The following is an 11,355-nucleotide window of genomic DNA, read 5'->3' as shown; positions in this document are numbered from 1 at the left end:
ATAAAAGAGATATAGTAAAACAAAGTAGCTACAATAACCAGTTTGTTAAAACAAAAATACAACAATAAAAAATCAAGGAAAGGCCCTGCACAAATCTGGTTTGAGACTACTTTTTAAAAGTGCATAATGATAACCTTTGACGATGTTTAATTCAGGTGCGAAAAGAATTAATATCTATAGCGCATGAGCACAGAGAGATTTGAGAGTGCACAGGACACAGTTTGAGTGAGAGGAGACATGTTTTAAGTGCGCGCACTCTCTCTGGGCGAGAGCAGCGTGTATCTGAGCGCGAGCGTCCGGTTTTGTGCGAGAGCAAAGGAAATCCACGCGCGAGCAGAGAGATTCGCGCGAGCGCATTGTATTAATGTGCTTTCGCGCTACAATAATGCGCTCTCGACATTTGTCATTAAAATAACGCCATACACATTGAGCTATACTCATAAACTGGGCCATAAGTTTTTTTTTACAGCATATGAATGAGAAACTTAAAATACGTTTTTCCATGTCTTTTAGATTTGACATTTATAAATTTTAATTAGAAACGTCGAAATTACAGTTTGCCTCTTCCAGGACAATGCACTATAACAATGAGGACACCTCTTGCATCACCAATTTTTCTCCAATCAAATGCTCCCCCGCCCCCCAATGCCACCTCCCTGCCCAAACGTCCTGTTTGAACAAGAAATATTTTAATACAAGAAAGATGTTCCTTCCTATCAAGTAATTTCACACGGTTTATTGGTGTACATTTAGGATAAACTATTTTCCATTTAAATAAAATTAGAAATGCTTTGAGTAGGGGATGCACCGATACCAATTCTGGTGTGAACAGAGCTGTGTCCAGAAAAGTATGAGATTACGGGAACAGGAAATAACATGGCAACCAGCACTTAAGGGTTAGCACAGGTTAACACTCTCATTAAGATGGTAACCAACTTAACCACCTCCCACAAGGCCAAAAGACCAAGAATCTGCTCAGCATCAGACCCAGACAAATTTAGCCATTCAAGCGACTGAGTTCAGAGAGGGAAAGGAATACAATGGGTCTGTGCTCAAAGGCTGTTCTATAAAGTGGGGCAGTTCCAACTTTGCAAGAACAGTCTGGAACTTCTGACTCACAGATTGTAAGTACATTTTTTATAGTTAAAGAATTTGCTACTGATGATTCAAACGTGAGTAGCGCTTGTTGTTTGTCGTTTCTCCAGACATGGTTTTATGTTTACGCAGCGCGATACGCAACCCAACGCATAAAAAGACAGTATAAGTCATTATAATCAGTAATTATGTCCCCACTGGATACAACAAATGCCTCATTTGTAATGGGTTTTATTGTTTTTGTCTTGTTGCGCCGGGACACGGGGCATCACAGTATGGTAAGGGGTGTAACATTTCTGTCACACGCTTGAGGTATCCGGCCAATCACAATGCACTGGATAGCTGGCCAATCAGAGCACACCTCGCTTTTCAGACCGATGAGCTTTGTAAAAATCGGCGTTTCAGAAAGGCGGGGTATAGAGGAGCAACAATAATGTACATTATGTGGAAAATAATGTTTTTTTTTTTACCTTAAACCGCATAAACACATTGCATTACACCAAATACACAACATAATGTACGTTGCAACGTCATATGACCCCTTTAAAGAGGTTGTTCCACATTATTAAGCAAGTCACAGTTCTCATGCAATATGATAAGGAAGAAAGATCTTTCTGAAGATGAAAAGTATGAAACAATGCAATGTCTTGCAAAAGGCATCAAAACAAACAATATTTTGCAAATAGAAATGATTGAACTGTCAAAAGATTTGTGAGTGACTTAGAGCACAGAAGATCTTTGTCCGATAAAGATTTAACAAGGAAAGTTTCTGTCAAACAAATGAACTGTATTGTAGTGGCAGCTGTAAAAAAGCCACTGCTGAGCTGCAAACAGGTGTTTGAAGCTACTGGAGTCTCAAGATCCTCTCCATGCAGACTGGCAGTTGTGTGTAAAGCTGCGTTTCAATCACTGCTAACCAAACCTCACAAAGAGATACCTGCACAGTGGCTGTAGGAACACATTTTCAAACTGTTTAGCACCATGGTACTTATGCAAAACAATATTTTAATATTTTTTAATATAATTTAATTTATCATGAATATAATCTTTATTCATATATTATTGCTCTATTAATATTTGCAAGCATTTAATGGTTTAAATGAATTAGATGTGAATTATGTCTACAGTAATGTCTGCCCAATGCTTAAAATTTCAAAGTATTTCAACAGTTTCATCATAGAATTGGTAGCGTTATTTGTGTTTTTCATATCAAATCTCTGTAAACTGTGACTGTGCAGGAGGCCACTTTAAAGATTTTGAAATTACGTATCACATAATGTTCATTTCTGACTTCATTTTTATTCACATCACTGAAACCACACCAGCACACAATCTATGAATCTTCTCAGCAACATCCGCAGTCATTGAAACGGTTCTCGTGAACGCCGCCACTAGCACTGCGGTTTCATTCGGACAGTATTTGCTGCCATTCAGAGTTGATGTAAACTCATTCACCATCTCTGAAGGAAGCCAGTTTTCCGGGATTTCCATAGCACATTGTTCTACAGCACCATTTTTGATGTCCATATCAAGCTTTATAGTCACATCATCCACCACTATAGAAGAGCAAACACTGAATTTTGGAGTTCTGCCATAAATCCACTCCCACGTCTGCAGATCCTGTGCCATCTTATGAATGCCAGGCATGAGACCTTCATGAGTGGGGTCCACTGTGATGACTGGGCTGTCAAATCCAAATTCATTACTGTACTGGGAAGCAATAGCATCCATGATAGTGTTAGAGTCAAGAGTGGGATCCACATGCAAAAGGTTCTTGACAGGGGAAGGAACGCTTGGGGTAGCGTTGCTTTTGATAACTTCAGAAGTGTTACTCTTCAGGACTGAGGACAATATTGAACGGTCAACAGAACACAATAATGTACAGTGATGATAAGCAGAGGTTCTGCCTAATTTCGCAGCAGTGCCTGATATTTTGTAATGGCCATTTAACAAAATATCAAATCTGTCCGTCGCTGCGACATCTAGATCGGGTCTCAGTGCTTTTAATGCACTAGTAACGACTTTGAGGTTTCTGTGACGGTCGTATTTCTTCTTGGAGGTGAAGAAGGTCATGTTGATGTTTCCAAAATCATGGAAAACCGTTCCACCTCCACTGCGACGCCTCGCTAGCGGGATCCCCAAGCGTCTCATCAAGGGCAGGTTACACTCCTGCCAGGGGTTTTGATGCCTTCCTATGACAACCACGGGCGAATTTCTCCATAATAACAGCATGCTTCTGTTTTGCAGATCGACGCGATCGTGAATCCAGTCTTCTAAGGCCAGGTTCTCAAATATGCCAGTTGACGCAGATTTTAGGATGATACCAGCTTTTCCCATCTCATCGAAGAAGGTTGACAAAGTGCTTTTGAGGCGAGCTGATCCAGAGAGGACGCATGCCCTGTTTGACAGTCTCAAAATCATCGCTGACTTTTAATCTCTCCAAAAGTCTGTAAAGCACGGATAAACCCCAGATTATTAATTTCTGCGGTGTGTAGCGAAAACGTTTGGCCAATAATGCACATGGAATACGGATCTGCACAGTTTTTGCACTGTTTTTCCCACGCCTGCAGCAGCGGAACAACCGGGTCGACAGGGTCCCGTTTCCTGTCAAAGCATAATAAAAGTCCTGTACGTTAAGATGTATAAAAAATGACATGTTCTTTACGCAGGCGTTTGATCTCTAGTTTTTCATTGGGTAGTAAGGAAGGAGGCAAACAGCTTGGAGTTGAAAGACCATTAAATTGCTCCCTCTGTTGCTATTCCAGCAATTCCTCCTTGGTTGTTCCCTATACCACTAATTGATTTACAAATTCACAAAGTAATAAAAAAACCGGAGATGAACATGCCAACTGAAGTAGTAGTTCAACAATATATAAAACAAGAGTATTATTCTGTGTTACAGGTATTTACAGATGGGTCTAAGGAGCCAGAGTCTGGGAGAACAGCAGCAGCAGTTTATATTCCTACTTTTAAAATAAAAATGGCTAAAAGATTATCAGATCATGTGTCAGTTTTTACTACTGAATTATTAGCTATCATACTAGCTCTACAGTGGATCGAAGAAGTTCAATCAGAAAGAACTGTGATATGTACTGACTCAATGGCTGCGCTCACTAGCCTACTAAGTGGTAAATCTGAAGCTCGGCAAGACTTAGTATTTGAAGTTTTACAAAGTTTGTTTAGAATAAGGCAGTTAAGGATAGAGGTACGATTCCTCTGGGTGCCTGCACATGTGGGTGTGGATGGAAATGAGGAAGTAGACTTGCTAGCAAAGAAAGCATTAAATCATACACAAATAGAAATTAAGTTAGCTTTAAGTAAAGCTGAATTCAATAGAGTGATATAATTTGAAGTAAGTAAGAAATGGAAAAAGTTATGGAATAATGGGTCTAAAGGAAGACATATTTTCCAGATTCAGGAGTGTGTTGGAAATGAGAGGAAAAGATACGGAAATAGGAAGAAAGATGTCATCTTATCAAGACTAAGAATCGGACATACAGCATTAAACTATAGTCTTTATAAAATAGGTAAGCATGAATCGGGAAAGTGTGACAAATGTGGAGAATTAGAAACAGTGAAACATATTATTGTTGAGTGTTCTGCATATGAAAGGGAGAGATTTCAATTAATTCAAGAATTAGGATGGCTGGGAGTTGATAATATTTCTTTAAAAGTATTGTTAGGAAATGGGTCGAGGCAATCAAGAGTGCAAGAAAATATGTTTAAATACCTGAAAAACACAGGAACAATAGATAGAATCTAGCTTTTCTTTTTTTTTTCTCCTTTCTTTCCCTTCTGTATTTCTTTCTTCCAAATTTATGCACACTCCACACTCCAGATCAGTAGGTGGCGGTAATGCACCTTTTTAGCTGGTTTGCCAAACTGCCATAAAACACCAGAAGAAGAAGAAGAAGAAGAAGAAGTCACCACCCCGAGCACCGCCCACAGTCCCACTCTCCTTTTGCTAAACCCCCAGACAACATCGCAAAATATATTGAGATGGTTTTTGGTACTTATACCGCAAATATATATTCTTAAGGACATCAAAACCTCAAATAAAACTCCAGAAAGGTGTACAATATGGGACCTTTAAATGTTCTTCTGTGGTCTCCCTATCACATTTAAATGATATTAAATAATACTTTATTAATTTTAATTAATAATATCATAATACTTTTACGTCTAGAATCACAAAAAAAACCCTCAAATGCTAAAAAACCCCCTGCTTTGCTCACATTTGGTGTCTGTCTCATTGTAAGCAGTCTGTATATTTAAAGATCACCACTAGGTGGTACTAGTAGATAATTCCTTATGCATAATATAGTTTGACGGCTGTAATGTAATGTGATCACTACGAGATCTACGTTACTTCTCTCCAAGTAGTTAATTATTAAGATTCAGAATGAGATTAGGAAATTACTAAATTCAATCAGCATGAAATCAATTTGTTAAATGATGTTCATTTTGATCAGTTAACTCGTATCGTACCCGTGTCCTCTTAAGTTAATATCTGACTTATTCAGAGAATTTTATCTTCCTTGAAACAAACTGCTCTTATCTAAACTCGGTTCCTGGCATAGATCAGAGTTAGTGATATGTACCTTAAATTTAGATGTTGCTTTGCTTGCGCCTGCTTAAATGTAGGATGGTTACTGAATAGTAGCTACTTTGGCCTTATTACTTCACACCATATGTTGAAATATTACAATCGTGAGTTATAATTGTATATTAGTTCATCATAATTTCTTCAATAGAAGCCTCAGTGAGCCACCCATGTGGTGTGGTTTGTATAGTCTAATAATAATCGTTTATCACTTCTTACATTTTCTTTTCAGGTGTTTCGGCAAAGACTAAATCATAAAACACATCAAGTACGTCATAAATTCAAGTCAGTAAGCTAAAAACTTCGTTAAATAACGATGGGGGAGGGAATCAGTAAAAGTCATTTTCCTCAATTCTGATTGGTCGGTTTGCCATCCCTGATTGGTTGTTGCACTGACTGGGCGGAGTCTACGCAGAGCTCTGAACGGATATTTCCGGGTTGACCGTTGTTTGACAGATCAGGACGGACCGTCGCTTTCAGGTATGGTTATAAACCAAATATCATGCACAATTTACTGGTTGTCCGGATTATGTGAGAGAAGAGTGTATATGTAGTGTTAGTTTGCCGGTGGAGGTCGCAGACGGTGCGCCGAGGTCACCGCACAGCATCACCGGATCACTTTACAGCACTGAATGCGGACAGAAAACATCGAGACCTCACGGCTGAGTCATGGCTTTCAATAACACACACATCTGCGATCAGTTTATTAACGCTCATTGGTTTAGCTTGTTTGCTGAGACATGTTTGAACCCATGGTCAGCTGATGAGACACATCCATGTGATGCTGTTTCATTATTCCATCATCTGAGGATGTGTTCTGCGTTTCATATCACATGGTGATGAGCATAAATTATGTTTCATGGATCCTGGTTTCTCAGGTATATTATGCTATAGCAGCATGTGGCCTACAGCATGTGATAGTCTTTGGGCAGTGGAAGATACAAAGATCTGTATGCTGGACAAGCTAGCGCTTTTAATGAATACATGTAGGATACAATTTAGTGTCCCATTACAGAGCAGAGGTGCTAATTCCATTAGCTGTTCATTTACTATTAGAAAAGTTAGACAAAGTATTTATAAAATTAATGTAGCATGAAAAGTAGCTAGTTTTAAAGACACCAACGTTAAAATGGTGGTTTGTGTTCATCCCACCTTAGAGAGCTGGATCTTCTTGGCTGAATCTGTTAATTAAAAGCATACAAAATTGTCACAATTTTGCCTAATAGGCTGAATTGATGTTTAATTAATTACTAAACTAATCTGAATGACAAAAACATGAGTCCCGCTTTTAAAATTTTTGCTGTATCATTTATTTATTTGAAATATTGTGAAAGTTGGTATATCATTCGAAATTATTATTATTATTTTGTTATGGCTAGAAAAACAGTTAAAAACTATATTTAGGCATTTCCCAAATTTTAGCTTATAAAAAAATGAATGATGCATCGAAATTACTTTTTACAGAGACACCAAAGCCAAAATTAACATTTCTTTTTAGCTGAAAAAAACTAAATAAAATGTGGGTAACTGGGAGACTGAACTCTTATGCTGTTCAGGGTGTCATGTACAGCTGAACAAATTTTGCATATCTCTACTCTGGCATTATTTGTGGTCATGTTGAAGTGTGTACGCTGATACGTGGTTTTGGCCCTCCAAACTATCTTGGCTGAAACTGGAAAATCATTTTTTTCTCACTGATTTGGCTGAACATTTTAGGTTGCTGAATTTTTAGGTTGCCAAAATTGAATGGCACCATCTTTCAAGGTTAAAGGGATAGTTCACCTCACCCAAAAATGAAAATTCTGTCATCATTTCCTCACCCCTCTTCTTTCTTCTGCTGAACATAAAACAAGATATTTTGAAGAATGTGGGTAACCAAAAATGTGTCGGTCCCCACTGCGAATGGAAAAAAATATAATAGAAGTCAATGGGATCAGAAACCATTCTTCAAAATATCTTCATTGTGTTCAGCAGAAGAAAGAAACGCATATAAGTTTGGATTGGAACAACTTCTGGGTGAATACATGATGAAGGAATTTTCATTTTTGGGGTGGACTATCCCTTTAAGCACATCCTTTCACTGACTATTTATTGAAAAGAAAAAAGTTAACATTTGAAAGAGTTTCAGGCACTATTTTGTAAGTAGTAGCAGTTGTTCCCATCAAAGTCATGCTTGAATTTATGCACGAGTCGTCTCTGTCACGCAGCAAAATCTGTATGCATAGAATTTGAAATCAAGGATGTTCACATTGTGTTTAATCTGTCAGTCACACTTCTTGACCACTGAACATGTCTAATATTGTGACGGTCTCAGCGTTGCAGCTTTGACGGTTCTTATTGAATCGTCGAGTGTTGTATTTGTCAGTTGGGCGCTTTAAATCAAAACTGTGTCTGTAAGTGTGTATGAGGCCGTCTTTTCTTCTTCTTCTCTCATGCTTAAGGGTGCATAGTAAGAGCATTGTTAACCGAGGACAATGGCTATTAGAAGGTGCCCGTTAGTGAGTAACGAATACTAGCGTTTCAGCTTTTCTTTCTCTTCCCCCTGTCATTATTGCCCTGTGGTTTCCATTCCCTCTCTTGTTATTCTATAGCGTGTTATTGAATGTCAGAGTTTTTCAGTGGTATCTGTGCCTATAATCAATCTGAATGTGATACAATCACTCGCTACATCTCTTTCATCTGTATAAACAGTAAATCTCTCATATAGTCATTACCAGTGCATTTTATACACACTCAGAATCAGATGTGAATGAATCTGTGATCATCTCAGTAATCTAATCCTCTCTGTCCATCCCCAATGATTTCAGTTGTTGGCCTCTGGACCGTGTGATGTCATCAGTGAATGGCTTTAGATAGACTCATGCTCAGGTTTTTAGGTGTAGACGGGAGGTGAACGTGTGTTTGTTGGAGGTTGTGTGTATGTGTGTGTGTGCTGAACGTGAAGGGCTTGTGTTGTTTGTTTCAGAGGTCAGCAAAATAAGCAGTGGTTCAGTGTACATGCAGTCTGCTCGTGCAACCCTGGATGTGAAAGGAACAATGATGTTATCAGTATAAAAATCACTCACACTGTACAGTCATATATATGTGTGTGTGTGTGTGTGTGTGTGTGTGTGTTTTATTGAGTGTCTGTCAGGGATGATGACATCAGTTTGGGGAGGGCTTGTGATTGGATCGATTTCTCTGCTGATTGTGATGTTCGACTGACCTGTTTTTGAGCACTGTTTACATTAACATTACTAATATGCAAACAATTTTTACATATTCTCTGTTTAAAAAAACATTTTTTTTTTTTTTTAAATACTGGCTGTACTTGTTTGTGTGTTTGTATGGTACACATTAAGGTACTGAATGTTATAATGACATTTATAAAATACTTTTATGTAGGTTAAGATATAAAATGTCAGTGTTTATTTTAGTATCATTTACATAACTTTTATAGCATGTATAGCTTTTCATGTTTATATTTTCAGTTTAAGTTTTAGGAATTGTCATTTTTAGTTTTTATATATATATATATTTCTATTAGCTTTAATTATTTTTTATTTATGTTTTAGTTTGAGTAATTTTAGTACTTCAACTTATTTCTATTTCAGTTTAGTTACCAAGGCAACATTTCTGGCAGTGTTATTTTATAGCATTTTATAGCATTTATAGCTTTTATTTGTATATTTTTCGTTTTCATTTTAATTTCAGTTTGAATTTTAGTAACTGTGTTAAATTGTGTTCAGCTATTTAATAAATGTGCTTTTGTCATTCAGTTTTAGTTTTAGTCATTTTGGTAATTAAACTTTGATTTAAGTTTAGTTGCCAAGGCAACATTTCTAATTATCATTTAAGATTTTTAAGTTAAAGTTTTTCATCTTATATTTATTTTAATTTCAGCTTAATTTCAATTAATAAAAGACTAGGATTAAGTTGTAACAATAACAGCACTGTAAAATGTTTTATACATAATTTAAAATATTAATGACAAATTTTTATAAAAAAATGATATTTTGTAAGCAAATTACGTGGTATGCTGTAGTTCATATTGTGTATTTTAGCATGGCTGAAAAGCTGTACTGTTCAATCATCATCCATGATCTGTATAGGGCCCTATGAAATCTGTTTTATTTGTTCCCAAATTCCATTTTTTCCCGTTTGAATTTTTCTGGATTCCGTTTTTTCCACTTTAATTTTTCTAGACTAGACTGTTTTAATGGTTAAATTAAATTTTATTAATCAAAAGTATGTCTAATTAATTGAAATCATGAAACGTATTTAACAGCAATTTATTAACAGTTTAATCAAAAAAATTAATTTAACGCCCTATTAAAAGTGCTTTCTTTTTTCTCAAATTGAGTTTTATTTTTACATTCTGCTTTCCATTAATTTTCTGAGTTTCATTTTAATGGTCTCGTTTAATTCTAATCAACTCTTAATTGATTTTATACAAAATAATTTATTATTTTATTTCTTTTTCTTTTCAGAAATACTGTGTTGTGTATTTACGTTATTCTTCTAAATAAATTCTGGTAAATAATTTTTCTGGTAAATATTCCTTTATAAATAACGTTTTAATAGTAACTTTATTTACTATTTATTTACTAGCTATCATTACATTAAGTCTGTCACAGTTTCTTCAAGTTAAACCAAACTTTTATTTTGACTGGTTGCTGTGAAAACCTTTAAGTTTCTGCTTGTATATGATATGACGATATTTTTTCTCAAAATAAATGGTCAAATGCTCATGAAGTGAGCAGATCATGATCATATATTGAGGCGGCAGAGGCTGAAATCACCGCGGGCGTCGCGCACGCTTCAGTATGTGTGTAGTAAACGAAAATGGCATCTGTGCCATTCATTCACACAGAACATGCAGGATTCATATCTAAATAGTATTTTTGCAGTTTAATATTCACAGACACTAGTCCATATCGCGTTTTGATTTAAGTGTAATGACCTACCTTTGATTCATCTATCCAAAATTTGGCAAATTCTGTGACGTTCCGTGTTATACAGTAAATTCCGTTTTTATGACTGGATTCCGCGATTACGTCCGCATTTTTCACATAACGTAAATCATAGGGCCCTATCTGTTTAATAATCTAGTACTATTTGATTTTATAATAAAATGTATCCACCTGAGTCCTGTAATGTGCATGGACTCAAACTGAATATGTTCATAGCAAGCTTTTTTTGGAGTCTGCAGTGATTCTTATTGAATGTGTGTGTGCTGCTGATCTGTGCATGTTGCATGAAGCCTGTTGTCTTGCCATGTGTTGCAGCACCTGTCGTTGATGGCCCAGCTGTGTGTTGAGGTAGAATGGGACAGAGCACATCGGGCCCAGAGTCCGCAGAACCTCCACAGGTGAGCAGCACCACCCTAATGCTTTACCTCACACTAGGGCTGTCAAAAAAAATGTGAATTTCGAATATTCGTCGAAAAACGTTGCATTCGAATTTAAGGGTCTGCGTCAGCGGTCAGGCAGCCTTATCAGTGGCGCACGAGATGCGATGACGATGTATGTGTCATTGATTGCATTTGAATGCTTTTGTTAGCCTATCCAGTTGAACCAACTAGATGCGGCGCTGCTACGCTGTTCATTCATATATTGCGGAAAACGAGAGCATCAGTGTGGAAAAGATGTTGTTTACGTCAAAACTGAAACCAAGCC

At 36.9% G+C, this 11,355-nt stretch overlaps 2 protein-coding genes across 3 annotated transcripts in view; one reads left to right on the top strand and one right to left on the bottom strand.

Annotated features, from left to right (window-relative positions):
* Positions 1-2,171: 2,171 nt before the first annotated feature.
* LOC107676853 (lipoyltransferase 1, mitochondrial-like) lies at positions 2,172-3,694 on the bottom strand. The gene has a single exon (XM_016471541.1). The coding sequence runs from the start codon at positions 3,514-3,516 to the stop codon at positions 2,398-2,400; it is 1,119 nt and encodes a 372-aa protein (XP_016327027.1). The 5' UTR covers positions 3,517-3,694; the 3' UTR covers positions 2,172-2,397.
* Positions 3,695-6,112: 2,418 nt separating this feature from the next.
* Positions 6,113-11,355, top strand: part of LOC107676850 (neuropathy target esterase-like) — a 31,363-nt gene continuing 26,120 nt past the window's right edge. For both annotated transcript variants that reach the window (XM_016471534.1, XM_016471533.1), the window contains exons 1-2: positions 6,113-6,178; positions 10,966-11,048. In XM_016471534.1, coding sequence (XP_016327020.1) covers positions 11,004-11,048 — 45 coding nt within the window. In that variant the 5' untranslated portion in view covers positions 6,113-6,178; positions 10,966-11,003. The remainder of the gene's footprint in view (positions 6,179-10,965; positions 11,049-11,355) is intronic.

Source organism: Sinocyclocheilus anshuiensis, unplaced genomic scaffold (genome assembly GCF_001515605.1).
Source record: "Sinocyclocheilus anshuiensis isolate Anshui unplaced genomic scaffold, SAMN03320099.WGS_v1.1 scaffold2166, whole genome shotgun sequence".
NCBI classification, from domain to species: domain Eukaryota; kingdom Metazoa; phylum Chordata; class Actinopteri; order Cypriniformes; family Cyprinidae; genus Sinocyclocheilus; species Sinocyclocheilus anshuiensis.
This window is presented reverse-complemented; position numbering and strand designations above follow the sequence as displayed.